General features: G+C 53.6%; 1 protein-coding gene across 5 annotated transcripts; it reads right to left on the bottom strand.

The window, feature by feature from the left end:
- Window positions 1-324: 324 nt before the first annotated feature.
- On the bottom strand, window positions 325-16,477 carry POGK (pogo transposable element derived with KRAB domain). Of its 5 annotated transcripts, none has more exons than XM_066371387.1 (6): window positions 16,231-16,477; window positions 14,915-15,048; window positions 8,623-8,749; window positions 7,797-7,895; window positions 4,474-5,948; window positions 325-2,169 (listed from the first exon to the last, which is right to left on the bottom strand). In XM_066371387.1, exons 2-5 carry the CDS (start codon window positions 15,044-15,046, stop codon window positions 4,486-4,488), a joined length of 1,821 nt encoding a protein of 606 aa, XP_066227484.1. In that variant the 5' UTR covers window positions 15,047-15,048; window positions 16,231-16,477; the 3' UTR covers window positions 325-2,169; window positions 4,474-4,485. The 5 variants fall into 5 exon arrangements, with proteins under 5 accessions (XP_066227484.1, XP_066227482.1, XP_066227483.1 ...); XM_066371385.1 differs by having other exon boundaries at window positions 16,250-16,476; XM_066371386.1 differs by lacking the exon at window positions 16,231-16,477 and adding an exon at window positions 16,067-16,165.
- Window positions 16,478-19,847: the final 3,370 nt, after the last annotated feature.

Raw genomic sequence — 19,847 nt, 5'->3', positions numbered from 1 at the left:
CCGGCCTGGCACAGTCCCCTCCACCCCCTGCCGTGCTCGCCAAGCAGAGTTCTAACACGGTGGCATCTGAGCCAGGACGGAGACAGATCGAGGGGGATCAGTTCCCCTCCCCGTGCAGTGCCAGGCCTCCCTGGCCCATTGACCACCACATGCATCACTTTCCTTTGTCTTCAAGGTACTGCCCCTTCTGGCAAACAGACACTTTGGGACTCAAGGGTGTACTATCCCGGGAACTGTGGACCGTCCAGAGTAAATGCTAGTTTGAAACGTGACTCTTCACCACACTGGCTGGTCAGTAATGAATAAAACCACCACAGCCTATGGTCTTGATTATCAAAGTTTATTGTTGAGGTCAAGTTCCTACCTACCAGGGGGGTACAACTATGTCTCTCCACCAGTGCCTGCGTCAGTCACCCCGGGGTCAAAGCCGCCCCGCAGAACAGCTATGCCCAGGGATCTTGTCAGGCCCAGGTCGCAATTCATCCGTGGAAGCACGAGCCCAGAGAAACCCCGATGGCAGAACCCACACCCCAAGGGACATCCCGGTGCTGCGCAGCCCCGCAGGGCCCCACCTATCGGCCCATGGCCAGACGTGAGGCGTTGGCGGAAGGAAGCAAGGGCTGTTGAATCCATTTTCTACCCGTCACTGCCAGATAACGGCGGCTCCAGATTGTGGGTGGGGCCCCACGGTCAGGTCTCAGCAAGTCCTTCCCGCTCCCAGAGCAAGCCCACCAGGCAGCGAGAGGGGAGGCGCAGGGAACATGGAGGAGACACTGAAGGGGAATCGGAGGGAATGGAAACTTCTGGAATGCAGAGAAGCTGGGTTTAGATGCCATCTGACGAGGCAAAGGCTACGGTTCAGTTTGCCAACGGGAGAAACAAAGTTATTCCAATAGCAGAAACTAACTGACATTTTCCCCCCTTCTTGGAGGAAAACTGTGGGTTTTTTTAAAAAAAAAAAAAAAAAAAAAAAGGAGAAAGGTGTTTCACCCCTAGGAAAAGGAGTACCTGAGTAGAAATAGGTGTTTCAAGATGTCACGCACAGCATCCTACACGAACGAGTAGGGTGTAAGGGAAGGGAGAGGCGGAGGCCTGTGACCAGATTCGACATCGGAATGACGTGTCTGTCTAGCCAATGGCTCTTGTCTGCGAGGTCCTGGAGCATTTTCTGTAGTGCAGATAGCTTCGAAGGGGGAATGTTCTCCTAACACTCGACTTAGGTGGGAATGCAAATCACTCTAGTGTCCATACTCAAAGGCCTCTCGCCTGTCCTATGGGGTAGAAGATTTTTAGTAGCATTTTCGAACAGCAGTGGCCAAGGGCCCAAACCCTCTCACCGCCCTCATGATAAAAATATCAAAGAAGTGAATGAAACAGACGTGAATGAGCCTTGTCCCACGTGGACAGCAGGTAACTCACCCCGACTCCTGCACGCAGCAGCCTGAGAGCCGCCAGAGCCTGCCCTATCATTAAATATAATCATCGTGAGAAAACGGGGCCACTAAGTGGGGCCCGAGAAAAAAATGTCTAGCTGCCAACGTAGTGGGGAAGAGGAATAAAACAGCCTAGTTTATTTTAACCTGTCTCTTCCCCCACTAACCCGGTTCATCTACAGAAAAGCCATTGATCGGCTGGCACCAGGCCAGAAGATCTGAATTTTGTTACCATTAGTATCTATCTCTTTGTTTTCTAAAAAAGGACATGTGTTAATTAAGTACATAAATGACAGGTGTCTAACATCGCTTGCTCTGCAGTCTTGACCTGCTGGGAGAACAGGCTGGACTCCCTGGAGCCTTTTTTTTAAAGGCAGAAGAAAAACGATGACTTAAGAGGTTTTCTTCCCCAGAAAGGACGCCCGTGGACCAATGGTCTTCCTGTCCCAGAAATAAACTGTTCATCGTATTTACAGGTTTCTTCTGGGCGGATGCAGGTCTTCTCTACAAGAAATGAAGCACGGCGCAGTTTCTTTCCTCATCGTCTCTCTGATGAACTGAAGGGTCCTAGACTTCTGTGACTCCCCCGTGGGCTTGGGGCTGTGTCTTGGGGAGGGACGCCCAGGCGCTGTCCGGACCGGGCTGCCTCCAGCCCCGCGGCCATTCCTGTTGCTCCCTGCGCATCCACACTTCCAGCCACCTCCGCGTCGGTTCTCCTCCCCAAGTTCCCCATTGGCTGGAAAACAGAGAGAACCTCGGTGTGAATGAGCCCCCCGATTTCAGACAGCGTGTCAGCGTTCACAGGCACAACGATCCTACTAGCCCGCTTTCCAAAGAGACGAGAAGGGGCAGTTTCATGCCCAAATGCCACCCGGGTGTTCTGACCCAGCCCTGGGAGACAGTGACCTTAGAAAACTAAAAACAGGGACAAAGCTGCTGTCTAACAAGAAGAAACAAAAGGCAAAAATGAGAAAGGAAGCAGAGCTCACTGTAAAGTCCCGCTTTGACATCCAACAGTGGCAATAAATGTTTAGAGCAGTGGTCCCCAACCCCCGGGCCGCGGGCCATTTGGTACCAGTCCGCAGAGAAAGAATAAATAATTTACATTATTTCCGTTTTATTTAAGTCTGAACGATGTTTTATTTTTAAAAAATGACCAGATTCCCTTTGTTACATCCGTCTAAGACTCACTCTTGACGCTTGTCTCGTAAGTTCGACAATTATATTTAAAAATACCACAGTTTTTACGCCGGTCGCATAATTTTATTTTGTGCATTTACCCGTCCCACCCTAAAGGCCGGTCCGTGAAAATATTTTCTGACATTAAACCGGTCCGTGGCCCAAAAAAGGTTGGGGACCACTGGTTTAGAGTGCTGACTGCTGGGAATGAAAGAATAGGGGACATGATGAAAACAAAAAGCAACTTTGGTGATTTCAAATTCACAGTATCAACTGCTTGGCTCCCCTGTAATTGCAGGGACCCCCGCCCCAACGGCAGCAGGGTTCAGCAACATGAGCACAACTGGACTCGGTCAGGGGCAGGGAGAGAGGCACAGGTCACTCCTGACAGCACGCAGTGGGGCGACAAGAGACTTCCATTAGTGTCTCATTTAGAGAAAAGCAGCAAACAGGACGGAAATGCCTAATTACACTTTCAAGAGGCGGCTCAGTCCAGACAGTTTTAGGTCCCTCGTCAAAGAAGGAACGGCTACTCTACTCCGTATTACATAAAACACCGCGCCTTTGGAGGAACAAATCAACGGGCAATTTAAGAGAAATGAGGTCATTTGAATCTTTTGTTCTTCCTGCCTGGGGCCCCTCCTGCGCCTGGCCATTCCCTCGAGGCAGGGGGACACCTGGTGCTCTCTCTCTGGCAGACCCCCCTTCTCATCCCCCATTTCTCTTCCAGACTCAGCTCTGAGCACCATAGGCCTGTCAGCCTGACCCTCAAACATAATCACCAGTCCTAGCCAGGCACCATATTGTTGTTATTATTATTATTAATTATCTGTGCAAGGACTCAATTTAAAAATACCTTCGCTCAGACAACTGAGGCCTACAAGAAATTATTCTAACCGCTCGCTCACTCCACGGAAAGGTCATTATTTTTGGTTTTTTGGGTTGTTTTTTTTTACAGAGACAGAGAGTCAGAGAGTAGGACAGATAGGAACAGACAGGCAGGAATGGAGAGAGATGAGAAGCATCAATCAATCAGTTTTTTCTTGCGACACCTTAGTTGTTCATTGATTGCTTTCTCATATGTGCCTTGACCGTGGGCCTTTAGCAGACCGAGTAACCCCTCGCTCAAGCCAGCGACCTTGTGTCCAAGCTGGTGAGCTTTGCTCAAACCAGATGAGCCCGCGCTCAAACTGGCAACCTCGGGGTCTCGAACCTGGGTCTTCTGCATCCCAGTCTGATGCTCTATCCACTGCGCCACCACCTGGTCAGGCCACAGGAAGGTCATTATTAAGAAGAATCAGACGGGAGTTTTAAAACACTTGGGAAAGCCAGTGTAAGTGGCTATGCTCCTTTCCTGGTGGGCTCCCCCAGGCCCCCCGCCACAGGACTGAGATCCGAAGCCCCGAGGACAGGGTCCTGAAGCGCCACTGGGCGCAGTCCCCACGTCCCGGTCCTCTAAGAGGGTCATCCCAATTTATCACAGAAACAAAAAGTGGGCTTCTCAGACAGAACCCTGTCCGCCCCAGCAGTCAGACCAGCTCCCCTTCAGGCCCAAGTCAGGTCAGCCACACAGCGCTGAGATGAACGGTCCCAGCAGCAGCGGACTCCCCATTAGCGTTTGTCATCACAAGCACAGGATCTGGGGTCCGGGCCCCTGAAACAAGTGCTCACAGAGGCAGCCCAGCTACAGGAGCTCCACACAGACAAGGAAACGCCAGTGGCCCGTGACCCACGGCACTGCACGTGGGTCTGAGGGGTCTTGAGAAGAGAGGAAGGTAACGGCAAGACAAAAGGTACCCGTGGAACGCACACACGCCCAGTGGGGAGGCACCGGGTCCTCTCCCCCACACCCCACGGTTACCTTGGCCGGCCTTCAGTTGCTCTCCGTTCTGCTCTCCACGGGGGGCTCCCCGCCTCCTGGCAACTCGCCCTCGACTTCCCAGAGGACGTCGTCCTCGTCCTCCAGGTTGCTGGAGATGTGGCACTTCTTGAACCCCTGGACAATGGACTCGCTTGAGATGCTGTTCCATGCCACCATGACCCACTCCAGAAAGAGGCCGAGTGGCGGCTTCTTGGCGTTCCCCGTGGGGCTCAGCGCCAGATTGCCTGCCAGCAGCCAGTCGGAGTACTGGGACCGCACGCTGTCGTTCAGGGGCTTGTAGACCACCACATCCAGCACCTGCAGCTGCGAGGTCAGGCCCCCCGGGATGATGACCATGTCGGTGTTCAGGCTCTCCATGGAGCTCTTCACAGAGTCGGTGGCATGGCCCCGGAAGCCGTTGAGGATGAGCATTCCGCGCTGCTTGGGCACGGCGCCCGTCCGCCGCCTCCACACCACCTCCAGCCAGTCCTGCATCAGGTCCTCGGTCATCCAGCCGTAACGGTGGCACCGGATCTCCATGCCGCTGGGGAACTTCCCGGGGGGGATGTACGTGCCCCGCAAAATGATGTAGGGGGGCAGCTTCCTCCCGTCGGCCAGGATACCGAGCATCGCCGTGATCTTGAGTTTCTCCCTGCCCGGCGTCTTGACCAAAACAGGCTTCTCCCCCTGGTTGTCCACGGTCACCCTCGACGGCACCTCCAAACAGATGGGCGTCTCATCCGCGTTCCCCATCTGAGCCACCTGGTAGTCATGCGCCCGGCGCAGGGCCAGCACGCTGCGCTGGTAGGTGATGAGCTTCTCGGTCAGGTCTTCGGGCAGCTGCTGGGGGACGGGCACCTTATGCCTCAAGGACAGGTCATACCTTCGCATCATCCTCCGGCACCAGCCCAGGCTGGCCTTGAACCCCTTCTCTGGAATGTTCATTTCCTGGGCGATCTCCAGCGCTTTCAGCTGCATGGCCTCCCTGGTGATCGGGTCCCCTTTGGCCTGCATGTACCGGACGTACTCGGCCACGCGCTGGTCCACCAGGGCGAAGCGCCCGTTCTTGGGACCGCGGAAGGCCCGCCGCATGGCATGGGCGTTCTGCAGCTGCGGCTTGACCTTGCGCCAGTCCCGCACGTTCTTCTCCAGCACGCCAAACTGCTTGGCCGCCTGGCAGTTGTTGGTGCTCTCGGCGAACTCAACCACCATCAGCTTGAAGCCTGCGTCATAGCTGCGGCGCACGCCCCGGCTGAACTGGAACTTGGCGGCCAGGTCATAGGCCGAGAGGTCGTACCCCGGGAAGCCCACGGCCATGTAGAAGGGGTACCCCTCGCTCCAGTCGGGCAGCTCGGTGATGTCCCGAGGCAGGCGGAGCCCGAAGCTGTCCAGGGGCTGTGGCAGGGGGCAGGGGGATGCTGTGGGCATTGGGCTGGCCCAGTCTGGGGGGGGCTTGACATCGGCTTCTTCCTTTTCTGGGAGACACAAAGAAAGGGGCGAAGATAACACCAGTCAGTGAAGAGATGTCCAGCTTGTTCCCCGACTTTGTCGGTAGAAACACCAAGAATCCTTGAACCTGAGGCTCCCCAGAAGGGGTCACTTTGAACAACGACCATGTCCTACGTCCTTACCCACCTACTGCCTCCTGCGGATTACCACTTCTGATCTCACGGCCACTCTGGGCCACCCTTCCTTCTTTGTAGAGGAGGCTGCAGAAGTCAAAGTGTATCAAGGCGGCTGAGCCATATGGGGCAGAGCTGAGAACCGGGCACAGGGACGGAGCTTGGGTCATGTCACCACATGGCAGCCACGTTTGGGTCAAAACAACTCTCATAGCTTTTGAGAAGCCAAATGCAGTCCACACTAACGTAACACTAACGAGTGTGGCCACGTCATGGCCTGAACCACACCCCCGAAACAAGTTAATTAGAGCATGCACCACACTTGGCCAAGTCAAGCTTCTAAAGGCAGGAAAAGTGGTTCTCACACCCCCAATGTTAGAACTGGGTCTCAGTGTGTTTATCCGTAGAAGGGGAGGGGGGGTCACAGAAATTGAATGCAATCTGGGGAGATTATCCTGTCTGACCCAAACAAGGATGTCATCCGAGGCAAGATGCACCCTAATTTTCAGAGACGCTAACGTGGTGGGGTGGACGTGTCCTAGCATCATAGAACTGTACCATTTTAGGCTCTTAAACCCAGAGAGAGGGCAAATAAAACCATCCTGGCTGTTGGAAGCTATAGTCCACCAACAGCTAATCTCCTACCATGTTTTCTTTCTTTCTTTCTTTTTTTTTTTTTTTTTTTTTTGTGACAGAGAGACAGAGAGAGGGACAGATAGGGACAGACAGGTAGGGAGAGAGATAAGAAGCATCAATTCTTCATTGCGGCTCCTTAGTTGTTCAGAGATTGCGTTCTCATATGTGCCCTGCCTGACCTGTGGTGGTGCAGTGGATAAAACGTCGACCTGGAAATGCTGAGGTCACCGGTTCGAAACCCTGGGCTTGCATGGTCAAGGCACATATGGGAGTTGATGCTTCCAGCTCCTCCCCCCCTTCTCTCTCTGTCTCTCCTCTCTCTCTCTCTCTCTGTCTCTATCCCTCTCCTCTCTAAAATGAATAAAAAATAAATAAAAATAAAAAAAATTCATATGTGCCTTGACCAGGGGGCTCAGCAGAGCGAGTGACCCCTTGCTCAAGCCAGCAACCTTGGGCTTTAAGCCAGCGACCTTGGGCTCAAGCCAGCGACCTAGGGCTTCAAGCTAGTGACCATGGGGTCACATCTATGATCTCACGCTCAGGCCAGTGACCCAACGCTCAAGCTGGATGAACCCACACTCAAGCCGGTGACCTCAGGGTTTCGAACCTGGGTCGTCCGTGTCCCAATCTGACGCTCTATCCACTGTGCCACTATCTGGTCAGGCTTTCCCTACCATGTTTCTTGGTGAAGGCCCCTGTCCTCAAATGTGCACTACAGTGAGGAACTCGGGACGTATGCTCTGTCACGTGCTATTCCCTAGTCCATCCGAGGTGCACAGGGGGCCACTGAGGTGGCTCCATTCACCCAGGACGCACGCTGGGCCCAACGCCACACAGGCCTCGGCATGCTTCACAGTCTTCAACAAGAAGCTTCTCACCCACAGCAGAGCGAGGGAGACGTAGAGGCTCAGAGAAGTCAAAGATGCCGCCTAAGGCCACACAGCACTGGAAAGATCTTTAAACACCAAAGCCCAAAACCTTTCTGCCTCAACTTTCACACGGCCCCCGGAACACACACGGAAGCTTAAAACCCCCCGTGTCATAAAGCCAGTTTCACAGAGGTACCTGCAAGGGTTCCTCCTGGGGGCTGCCGGCCATCCGCATTCTGAGACTCCTCCTCCGCATCCAGCCGTGAAATCATGTCCGGCTTCGGGAACGGGAATTCTGTCCGGAGGAAGCAGTAACACAGCCAAAATCAGTCCTCTACCATACCTGCCCCCAGCCCCGCCCTCGCAACCTGGAGGATGGATGCAAGATAAGGGAAAGGGCTTGGGTCGCTTAAAGAAAAAAACAGGACGGGAAATAGGGCCATCCGAGGGAATTCACGGATATCTGCGAATGAGGGCTGGTCCGCACGTTGACAGAAAAGAACAGCCTTTAGCAGAAAAGTGGGTCGATACAGCCAAACCATGAATGAAAACTCTGGTACCCGTCCCATGCAAATGGGGCCAACCTGGTTACATTCTGATAACCTGGCTATCTATGCTGGGAGGGGAGCAAGGATTCTCAGGAGGTGGGGGGGGGTCTCACTCTTAGTCACCCCTCACTCTTCTGAGGCTGAGAAGAGTGACAACGAGGCCCAGGGACTGTGAAGCAGAGGCCCGGACTCGTGCTGACATTTCTTAGGCGATGTCTTTGTTGTTGTTGTTTTTTGATGCGGATGCCCAGGTTGAATGAGGACCATCCTGAAAGCCAGCCCAAGTTACTGAGCAGCGTGACACGACATTTGTATCCCTGACTGAAGCGAGCACAGGAAATTGAACGGGCATGGGGCGCTGAGCGGCCAGAGGCCAAGCTCAGGAGGGAGGGACGCTGGCCCCTCCACGAAGGAGACGTGGAAACAACACTCTGAGCTCAGAGCGTCCAGCAGACAAGGAAGACAAAGCAATACCCAGGGACAGCACGGTTTCATAGTTCATCCTCATGACCTCCCGGTAGAGGGCCTTCTGGGACTCAGTCAAAACTTCCCACTCCTCGTCGGAAAAATAGATGGCCACCTCGTCAAACAGGGCCGGCACCTGGAACAGAACAGGCCTTTCTCAGCTACTGGTAGGCACGTGCAGGTGACTCACACCTTCATCTCGCTGGGAGGGACCTTGACCTGGGCGGCCAGGGGGTGGGAAGGGGTCACACACACACACCACCTGTCCACCCCCACACACAAGGCCACAGAAATAAAAAAGGACCCAAGCACAGGTCCCCATGCCCCGAGTGCTGGCCACCCCCTTCAGCGCCCGGATGAGGAAAGCAGCACCCCGAGAAGACACCCCCACTCACCCATCTCCAGGTCGGCGACCCTCCCGCACACCGGGGACCATCCCTCACTCCAGAGCCAGACACCGACACCCGTGGGGCAGGTCCCCACCCCCCACACCCCTGCCCCGCGCTCTCCCTCGGCACAGGCCCCCCACCGGGGCCGGGTTTGGCTGTTGTTCAGCGTATCACGGCTCCACCTGGACCTCTGAGGTTCCCAGACACTGGTCTCCACCCTTCACCGGCCTCCATGTTAGACTCTGAACCTAGAGCAACAGGAGGGACGGAGGGGCCACCCGGCCATTCCCACACGCAGGAGCAGAGAGGGCGAATGAGAGCTCAGAGCGTGGCCCATCTGCCTGGACCTGCACCTGGCCTCAAGGACAGAGATCTGCCCCACTCACATCCCCCAGAGGGAGGGGCCGGCCGGCAGCTACAGGCGGCCAAGTCACCCCAACCACCTCCTCTTGTCCATTTAACTATTTGCTTTCCTTTCCTGCTACATTTCTCATTCGCGGTCACTAGAACCCCTGCTGCAGAGGTCACCGGATTCAGTGCTGAGGAATCACTGGGCTGCGGGCTCCAGGCTGGCTACTGTGATTACGGCCTTCAGGGCTATTCCCAAAGCTAGACCTAGGGCCTGGGTGACGATGATGGCTTTCTTCATCAGCTTAGAGCAGTGGTTCTCAAACTTTTTGAAGTCAAGACGCATTTAAAATCCTACAAATTGTAGGTGCACTATATACAAATTTCTGAGAAATATGTTATAATTAAGTCAAATATTAAAGGAAAAAATATAAAGTCCAAGCATGCTTTTGTGGTAATTAAACGAAATAAATACATCAAAATTAAATTTATTCTGATGTTAAAAAACATTTTTGTTACATTTTTTGAGTTTTGCTTTTTAGAATTTATATAAAAGAGGGGTTAAAAAATAAGAAAACGACAAAAAAAGTTATCTTTTTATATATATAGATACATTCTTAGTAAGATTTAGTGAATTCGGCAGGTCCCAGGCATAAATGTGTTAAGTTTTTTCATTCTTGTGTTTATGAGAAACATGATCCCGATGTGTCCTAGTGATTTCTTCAATGTTTAGGCATATTCTTGAAAAGCAAACTCTCATTTCCTCATCAATACATTGAAGAATTCCTCTCTTTTTACTCTTAATTGTGTTGAATTCAGAAAACCTCCAACATACATATCATCTTAACTTGACACCAAACAAAGGATAGAAGAAACTTGCCTCCAGTCTTTCCGGGGAACATGGGGGTAGTGTAAACAATCCAGCACCACAGCTTAATAGCCTTTTGCAACCTATACAGACAAGTGAGGTGGGGGGTTGGGCAGACTGTCAGCTTACAGCCAGCCAATTCCCCATACCTCTGTCCCCGCAAAATCTAAACTCCAAAAACCCTGTTGGTTTTTTGGTCCCCAAGAGGCAGATATTTCTCTGGAATACCATTGGGCACACCTGGAAATCTTCCAGGGCTGCACCCTGGCGCACACTTTGAGAACCACTTGTCTTAGAGAATGAACTGTCTGCACAGCCCAGCTTCCTTGGGCGGCCAGTAGCCCGGGGCTTTTCCACCTCACTCCCCAAGCTCACGTATTTCCTCCACACCCTCACAGCACCCGACACGCAAGGAGCGCTCTCTCACCCACCCTCCCAGAACGCTCTGGAACCAACTCACTGTTCCCCCAACCACTGCAACTCATCACGGAGGAAACGAGATCAGAGAAGGCTCGTGTCTGTCCAAAGTCACACAGCCAATAAACGGGACCGAGCACTGTCTGACTTCCAACCCGGAGCCCTTAACAGAGCAGGCTGGCCTGCTCCATGACTGCCCCCCACTCTGCCCCACCCCCATGCTCAGCTGCACCCCCAGAAACCTGCTTTCCTCCCCACTGCACCCCCACTGTCTCCGAGGTCCCCCCACTCCTGACCTGGTCGACACCCACACAGCATCCAGGACTCAGCCCAGACGTCCTGGGCTGGGTGCCCACACATCCACGTCTCCGTCTCACAGTGGGCACTTGTCACACTGGGTGTTCCGGTTCACGCACCTGCTTCCACTAGCAACACAAGCCCACGGGGGGGGGGGGGGGCGTGGAGCTTTAATTCTGTCTCTCTAATCACTTAAAACGTATTTCTGAATAAAAGATTTCAGCAGATACCCTCTGAATTTCCCTGCTCCCCCTCCCAGTGGAAGTTTCCAATGATCATCACATCCTCTCGGACACCAAACCGAGCCTTGACTTTTGGGGTAAGGGTGGACAAACCCCCCCGTGTGTGAAATGCCAGGAGGACCACATGGCTGGGTCACCAGGCTGTCCTCAGAACTGCACCCATCTGGTCCTGGCAGCCCGCCCCTTCCCTCCCCACTTCCCAGGCTTTTCGACAATGCTCCCTTTCGGCCTATTCTCTCCCGAGGAAATTCCAGATCTAGGCCATCCCTATTTATAGTCCCTTCCCCTCGCTGATAAGAAGGGACGCAGGGCTGGCTGCTGCGTCATGTCGGAGGGGCAATCGATCCGTAGAGGGCAGCATGCCCCAGGCCCGGGGAACAACATCCAGGGGCGAGGGGGTGGCTGGAGGCTGGTGCAGGCCTGTCCCCTGGTCCTGGGGACCGAGCCACAGAGGATCTTCACACAAGCCCGCATTATGCCGCAGAAGGACACAGTGCCCAGCTCGACAGTCCCCTCACAGCCACCCTCTGTGACAACTGGGCAGGGCTTCAGCCTTGCAGTGCTGTCAGCCCTCCACAGAGGCCTTTTATCTGGCCAAGCACAACAGAAGCTCACAGGGCTGGCCCCAGGCAAGACGCCGGAGTCAGCCATCCCAAGGTCTGTCCTCGCAGGGAGGGGCCCTCATCACTGCCCTCCCACCTGCACTCAAGACCATCCTCATTGCACCAGAGAGGTCCTCCTCCTCCAGGCTGGCTTCCTGGGGCTTACCTTACCTCCAGGGTCAGGGCCAACCACACCTGCACACACTGCCTGGCCACATGGGGGGGGGGGGGTCACAAGGCTTGTCCCGCACACAGAGAAAGCACCTGCTACCTGCCAGCACCGTGTGGGCACTCCCACAAGCTCAAATGTATTATCTTATTGGATACTTCAAATAACAGCCAGAGAAGAGGATCGCCCACCCTGCTTTCATGGGGGCAAACTGTTAAGTAACAGGCTCACAGGGTGAGCAGGTCAGACCCCAAATCCTCCCCAGGCTGCTCAGGCCTTGGTGTGGTGCCTGTCGGGAGCCTCAGGCTTCCCTTGGAAAGATGCTGTGACCCTTGTCCCCCAGAGCCACCAAGGAGAGAGCCCCTCTCCCTGAAGTTGCATTTCCACCCTGGACTCTCCGAAGGAGGACCCTGCTCACAACCAGCACGGTGCTTAAGTCTGAAAGCTTTTCACTGATCACCTGAACACACCAACCGTAGGAAGTGGAGTCTTCCCTTCCCCGAGTTGAATGCCCCAGAGCAGGGTTTCCCGCCTTCAGCAGAACTGACATCCTTGCCCAGATAACTCCTTGTTGTGGCCCGGTCCTGCGCTCTGAAGATGTTCGGGGACATCTGGGGCCTCTACCCAGGAGATACCAATAGGATCTACCACTCCTCGACCTCACCTCGAGTCAGGACAACCAAAGAAGTCTCCAGATTTTGCCACATGTCCCTTTGGGGGGGGGGGGCAAAACGGCCCACTGACCAAGACCAGGTCCATGGAGCCTCTGGAGTTGTCCAGCCTGAGGGAGACCCCCTCCCTGACTTCCACTGCTGCACCCTGAATACTGTACAGTTAATTGTTTGTGTCCCTCACGAGACCAGCAACTTCCCGTAACTGGGGGGGAAAGGGGGGCTCATCTCCACAGCACCCAGTACTGCATTCACTAGTTGCTTCCTCCTTTCCCAGGAGAGCCTGGTCTTCACCTTATGCATTTCTACGTGTCCGACACTGATGCCCGCTGTCACTGCACTTGTCTGCAACGTTCTCCACTCTACACCTAGACGTGCTGGGTGGGCTGATTTAACCTCAAATCCCATGGCTCCTGTGGCCTCGAGTCTTCCTCTGAGCTCCGTGGGAACCAGTGCATGCCCTCCTGGGTGTCCCCAGCTGCAGGAATCAGAACCAGAGGGGAGCAGGTGGGCAAAGAACACGGAAGAGACAGGAACAGCACAGCCTCTACAGCTAGACGGGCAGACCAGAGCCTGCTGGGAACACTGTGTTTCTATTCCGTACTATTGGGATACACCACGCACACAGCAAAATGCGTTAACTTTTAAGGGTCCGGCTCAAGAGGCACCTGAAGAACAGTCAGGGTACATGGGTATCCTTGGGGCAAAGGAGATCCTCTTCCTGCACCCCAATTCCCTTGGGTGGGAGGGGGACTGAGGGGCTGGCAGAACCAGGATTCTCCAACTACAGGTCTCACGAGAAGCAAAGGACAGGAGGAGATTGATAATGTTCACAAGCAACGGAAAACTAACCAGAGAAAAGGAATGTCAACGTGTTGCTTATTTAAAATGCTTGGCAGTCACACCCAACTGTACGGCTGGTTAGCTGTGGCCAGGCAGGTTCATGCTGGATTCGGGCACATGGTAAAAGAACTGTAGAGCCGGAAAATGGTGGGTCATTCCATTTATTAAAGTCTCACAACAGCAGATGAGCAACCAGGCGGGGAAAACCACTTCTCTCTCTCTCTCTCTCTCTCTCTCTCTCTCTCTCTCTCTCTGGGCTGATGAGCAAACAGGCACAGGGTGGGGGAGGACCCCTTCTCTGGCAAACAACAGCAAAAAAATGGCTCCTCCCCAAGGCTTCAGGCAATCCACAATCTGCCACCCCAAGGGCAAGCACCTGCAGCCTTACACAGGCCATACACACGTGGTGCTGCCCTGTGCTCATGCACCAATCACGCAAAAGACAAGCAGGCAAGCCTAACACACTTGTTTGCCCCACACCCAACTATCACGAAGTCCCGTAAGCGCTGTGAATAATTACACCTAATTATACCTCTAGCTGTTGCAAGGGCATTTTCACAAGTCTATCCAAGGTCTCCCCTCCTATTTTGCTTAGAGCTGCTCCATATTCCCAGCTGCCGACCGCCCCCCAGTCCCCCCACCACCACCACCACTGTCCAGGCCTGGCAGGTAATGCACGTCTTGTTGAGAGTGAACCCAAGTCTTACTGAAAGTAAGTTCCCTTCCACCACCAGCAGGCGACAGACTCTCTTCTTGCCCAAACTTGAAGCAGGCTCCTCAGAGCCCTCTTCTCCATGAGGTCCCCTCCTGACCTCTGCCTGCCCGGCTCAGTTTTAGCAAGAAAGCTGCTAAGTCACTTTAGAAAGCCCCCAGCCCCCCTTCACGCTGCCCTGCCTTTGACAAGAATCCTGTGAGATCAGTTTAGCAAGAATCCCCCCATCCTAATTGCATTTACATCCACTGACCCCTCCACATGCTGCCTCTGGGCTCTAAATCCCTTCTTGCCTTGACTGTATTCGGTGTCCAGCCAGATCGGTCCTCTGCTGTGACACCCCGACACCATCTTCAGTAGTCCAGAATAGACCCTTCCTTACCATCCAGCAAACATGGAGCACATATTTTTCTTTAACATCGGTCAGCACACATTTAGTGGTGTCAATATCGTGCCTGACACTGAGCAGGGGCTGCAGAAGACCCAGGGGTTCAGGAGAGACTGGGTCTTGGCCTCCCAGAGGGACGGAAACGGAAGGGCCTGCTCAGGTAACCAGCTCTGTTTTCAGGGCACTTCTTAAAGCCACAGCCCTGTTTTCTCAGGAATGCAAACACCCCCGAACTGGGCTGGGCTATTTTTACTTCCTCCGTCTGCCCCAGGAGGAGGCTTCACACAAGCCCCAGGGCTCCCAGGCCTACTGCTCCACCAGCAGTGTGTCCCCACCCCCCACAACCTGGACTTACCCATGCGCCCTCAGAGCAGATGCGGACCTTCTGCATATCTGTGGGAACACCCTCCAGTTCCGGGCTCTGAATCTCTTCTTCACTCTCCTCCACTTTCAGGGTCAGATTCAGAGGGAAGGCTGTGGACTCCATGTCTGCAAGCAAGATGCGTTCAGAAAAGAATCAGGCTAGTGTGAAACTCTCTCTTAAAGCCCCAAGCTCTGCTGGGCTGGGATGAAGGAAGGGAACAGTCAGGCCTGGGGGGTGGGGTGGCGGGTGGCACCAGGAAGCTGGAAGGGCACACAAAGGGGGGCTGAAGCAGATAGTCTACGTGGCTGCCTTCGATATTTAAAAAGCTCTCTGTGGAAGAGACCAGACTGGTTCTGTAGGGACCCAATGGCAGAACTGGCTGGTGGGTAAACATTCCGCCTGAAAAACTGCACCGAAAGGCCCAGCGCCCACAGCCAGTACCGCCCAAACATGGACTCAGCCCAGCCAGGGTGTTGGCTTCCTATCAGCGAAGGTGCCTGAACACACACAGGTCACTTGCTCGACTGGGTCGTTCCTCCAGAGCCAGTTAAGCATCAGGAGGTTGTTTGGCTCAGAATCACCATCACCTGGATTTTCCAGATTCAAAGGTTCTTTCTGTCCATGAACCGGCCCAGAAAATAGTAATTCTGGAGTCTGTGACTAATAGTGACGCCTGGATACCCAAGAAGGTGCCCAAATCTGCTGGGGCCTGGGCCCAGCCCCCCGGGAGTTGCCTGGCTGTGGCCGGGCACAAATACCCTCTTCAGTGGAGCTGGGAGGCCGGTACAAAGGGCCTCACTCCTGCCCTCTGGGGGCGGGCAGTCCCTAGGTGAGCAGTTAGGGTGCATCTCGGCGGCCGCATCGTCCCGGGCGGGCGCGCGGCCGCAGAAAACATCGCTCCTGAGTTCAAAGTCGGATTCTCCCATATTTCCGAAAAGGACGGGCGAATGTGGCAGGGAGGGGTCTGGTGCTTGCGGAACAAGCTTCAGATCTCGGAGTAGGAGCCCCAACTTGGCCGCGGCCTCCCCGCCGCCTCCCGGGCAGCGGGTCGGGGGTGGGAGGCGGGGTGCTCGCGGCCTGGCCGCCGCCCGGGGCCGCTCTGGGCTTTCCAGCCATCTTGTCCCAGTTCTCTTCTCCGCGTACCCGCGCGGCCGGCCCGGTCCGGCCCTGCGCACCTGCCGAGCGCCGCCCGCCTCCCGCTGGCCCGCAACAAAGGCGGCGGCGGCAGTGCAGCTGCAGTCCCGGCGCCCGCCCTGCCTGCCCCGGCCCTGGAGCGTCCCCGCCCCGGTCCCCGCCCGCGCGCTCACCGCCGCCGCGCGCACTCACCGCCGGGCCGACCGCCGGGGCGCGGGCCGGGGCGCGGGGAACGCCGAGAGCTCCAGGCCGGCTGTCACAGCGCCATCCTGGCCGTCTCTCCGGTGGCCCGAGCGCGCGGCCCCTCGGGAGGGAGCGCGAGGACACGTGGTGGGAGAGGGAGGGTCCGGCCGCGAGCTGAGGGTGTTGGGAGGCGAGGGGCGGAGCGCGCTGATGTCAGCCGCCCGGGAGCCCGGGGACGCGCCCGCGCCCGCGCCCACCTCCACCCGCGGCTTCCGGCCGCCGCGCGCGCCCCTCCCGCCCCGCGCGCTCCGGTGCACTCGGCCTCCTGTGCGCCGAGCGCGACCTCCGGTGGAGGCGGCGGGAACAGCCCGTTCTGCGTTTTAACGCGTGACCCGGGCGCACGCCCCTGTACTCCGTGGCACTCCCCAGCGTTCTGCACCCGGGGCGCCCACTCCTGCTCCCAGGAATGCGTGATGCCGAGCAGACCAGATAGGGGCTGCGGCGGGCGGGGCGTGTGGGCTTGATCTTTGGGGACTACCCCTGCTATGTGCCCGCGGGCATGTGTGCGGAGCTTGGTCTTGTGCATGAGAAAGAACTTCCTGGTTTGTGTTGTCATTGCCAGCCGTGGGATCTCGTGGGCGAAGTGTCTGAAAGGATATTCCCCCGAAATGTTCGAAGGAGCTGTTTGCTTGCCGCTCGCTCTGTGGAGAAGCCCGAAGTCCTTCTCCTTCCAGGACGAGGTTCTGGGTTTGAGTTTTTATTGGGAACGCATTCAATTAAAAAAAAAATATATATATATATAATTAAAATATATATATTATTCTGACACTTGTTAAAACTGAAAGGAAAACTTTATTCCGGATTACTGTATTGAGATAGGTGTCAAAACTGTTCCGAGAAAGGAGAGACATCCACTCAACTCAGAATACAGCAAAGACAAGTTGATGGAATTACAGGCGAACAGAGAGGCTGTGGGCGTGAGGTGCGGGGTCAGCCGGTGAGAATTTACCAAGGGGACACACTAGGGTTGAGGGGATTCTTGTTAAACCGATTTAACAGGATTCTCGCAGATGGCAGGCTAGACTGATCAGACAGATATCAAGGATGGGGGTCCCTAGAATGATGTAGCAGTAGCCCTGACTGAGTAACTCAGCCAATACAGCCAAGGTGGCAGCAGTCAGGGCGTGTACAAGAATCAACCAATGAATGCAAAAATAAGTGGAACAACAAATGGCTGTTTCTCTGCCCCTCTAAAAGTCAATAAAAATATAATTAAAAATACAATGACTTAGGAGGATTCTTGCCAAAACCAGGCTACTAGGCTGGGTAGGTCAAGGACGGGGAAGGGTGGGGGGGAATATATCTGAGACAGAGGCCTGGTGGAGGGGTCCTGGAGGAGCCTGGCTACAATTTGGTCAAGGAGAGAGATTAGTCCGGCTTTTCAGACTGTCCACAACATAGAGTAACAAACACATCTTTACATAATTATGAAGGTCTAATCCAGTGGTTTTCAAAGTGTGCACCAGGGTGCACTGGTACACCCTAGAAGATTTCCAAGTGCACCCTATGGTATTCCAGAGAAATATGTGCATGTTGGGAACCAAAAAACCAACAGGGTTTTTGGAGTTTAGATTTTGGGGGGACAGAGGTGTGGTGAATTGGCTGTAAGCTGACAGTCTGCCCAACCCCCCACCTCACTTGCCTGTATAGGTTGCAAAAGGCTATTAAGCTGTGGTGCTGGATTGTTTACACTACCCCCCCCCCCACTATGTTCCCCAGAAAGACTGGAGGCAAGTTTCTTCTATCCTTTGGTGTCAAGTTAAGATGATATGTATGGGGGGTTTTCTGCACTTAACACAATTAAAAGTAAAAAGAGAGGAATTCTTCAATGTATTGACAAGGAAATGAGAGTTTGCCTTTCAAATATATGCCCAAACATTGAAGAAATCGCTAGGACACATCAGGATCATGTTTCTCATAAACACAAGAATGAAAAAAACTTAACACATTTGCCCTGGGACCTGCTGAATTTACTAAATCTTACTAAGAATGTGTATATATATATATATATATATATATATATATATATATATATATATATATATAACTTTTTTGTTGTTTTTTTAAATTTTTTAACCCCTCGTTTTTACGAATTCTAAAAAGCATAACTCAAAAAATGTAACATAAAAATGTTTTTTAATGTCAGAATAAATTTAATTTTGTCGTATTTACTTCATTTAATTACCATAAAAGAACGCTTGAACTTTATATTTTTTCTTTAATATTTGACTCAATTATTATAACATATTTCTCAAAAATTTGTATATAGTGTGCCTGCAATTATTTGTAGGATTTTAAATGCGCCCCCACTTCAAAATGTTTGAGAATCACTGGTCTAATCAATGGATGGAGAACGTTATTCAAATGCAGGAGGGAGAAGGTGTTAGAATGTTTTTGTATCCATAAAGTTCTTTTCTTTCTTTTCTTTTCTTGTCTTTTCTTTGAGAGAAGCAGGGGGAGAGAAAGAGCATCGAGTTGCTCCTGTATGTTCCCCGACCCGGGAATCGAACCATAACCTCCATACTCTGGGAGGACACTCCAGAGCCATCCAGCCAGAGCTTAACTTTTATTGATTTTCAGAGTGACAGAGAGAGGAAGGGAGAGAGAAGAGAGGGGAAAGGGAAGCATTTGTTGTTCCATTCAGTCGTGCATTCCTTGACCGCTTCTCATGTGTGCCCCAACTAGGGATCAAACTCGCAACCTTGTCGTTTGGGGACAATGATCTTAACTGACTGAGCTAACCGGCCAGGGCCCCCATCCAGTTCTTTTCGTGTGTCAAGTTAGCGTTTTTTGGAGCAGGGGCGGCACCTTAGCTCCCACTGGCTGGCATTCCTGTCTGCTGAGGATAAGGCTGCCTGAGAAAGGAGAGTGGGAACAAGCAGAAGGTGGGAAAAATGAGGACGCGGGTCAGATGAGGTCCTGTCATCTGTGCATCGCTGCCTGTCCTGAGAAGAAAATGAGACGTAGGACTATGGAGTAACAGAGCCAATGCCACTGAAGGCAGGACTGATTTCATTCATCCCCAGGGACCCTTGTTTTCATCTTTTATTAAAAATGGTTCTTCTCTGGCCGCTGAGTCAACACCTCAGACGCACTTAAAGCCCTTAGACACCACCCTGTGGGGGTCTAACGTTGGAAATTACCATCACTGCCCCTTGCGTGTCCCTCCCTCCTTGTGTGTGTGTGTGTGGGGGGGGGGGGGGGTGTCAGTGGCCCAGATGCACGGGTTTAACCCTTCAAAGACCACGTTCACTCCCATTAATCTTATTTGTGTTTTGCCATTATCCTATTAATATAATTTTTATTTTTTTATTTTTTGGCAATACATTGGCAAGGTTGTATCTCTCTCATTATCTTCTATCATCGCTGTTTTACGGATGAGAAAACTGAGGTTCAGGTAGATTGAGCGCCATCGATGGTAAGAGGCGTCCTGCCCCCGGCCCCCTCCCCCTTTGCAGACGCTGCTTCCCCCTTGCTGCCCCTGCTCCCCACACGGAGCCCAAAGAAGAACGATGCTTTTCTCTCTGGAGTACCCAACCAATCCGTT

This window comes from Saccopteryx leptura, chromosome 2, assembly GCF_036850995.1.
Source record: "Saccopteryx leptura isolate mSacLep1 chromosome 2, mSacLep1_pri_phased_curated, whole genome shotgun sequence".
NCBI classification, from domain to species: domain Eukaryota; kingdom Metazoa; phylum Chordata; class Mammalia; order Chiroptera; family Emballonuridae; genus Saccopteryx; species Saccopteryx leptura.
This window is presented reverse-complemented; position numbering and strand designations above follow the sequence as displayed.

What these genes read in the sequence shown, in the direction of transcription:
- POGK (XM_066371387.1), bottom strand. Translation starts at nt 15,046, where the DNA reads ATGGAGTCCACAGCCTTCCCTCTGAATCTGACCCTGAAAGTGGAGGAG. An exon ending in TCTGCTCTGAGGGCGCATGG is followed by an intron (nt 8,750 to 14,914) that starts GTAAGTCCAGGT and finishes GTTCTGTTCCAG; the next exon opens with GTGCCGGCCCTGTTTGACGA. An exon ending in CCCAGGAGGAACCCTTGCAG is followed by an intron (nt 5,949 to 7,796) that starts GTACCTCTGTGA and finishes TGTGTCTCCCAG; the next exon opens with AAAAGGAAGAAGCCGATGTC.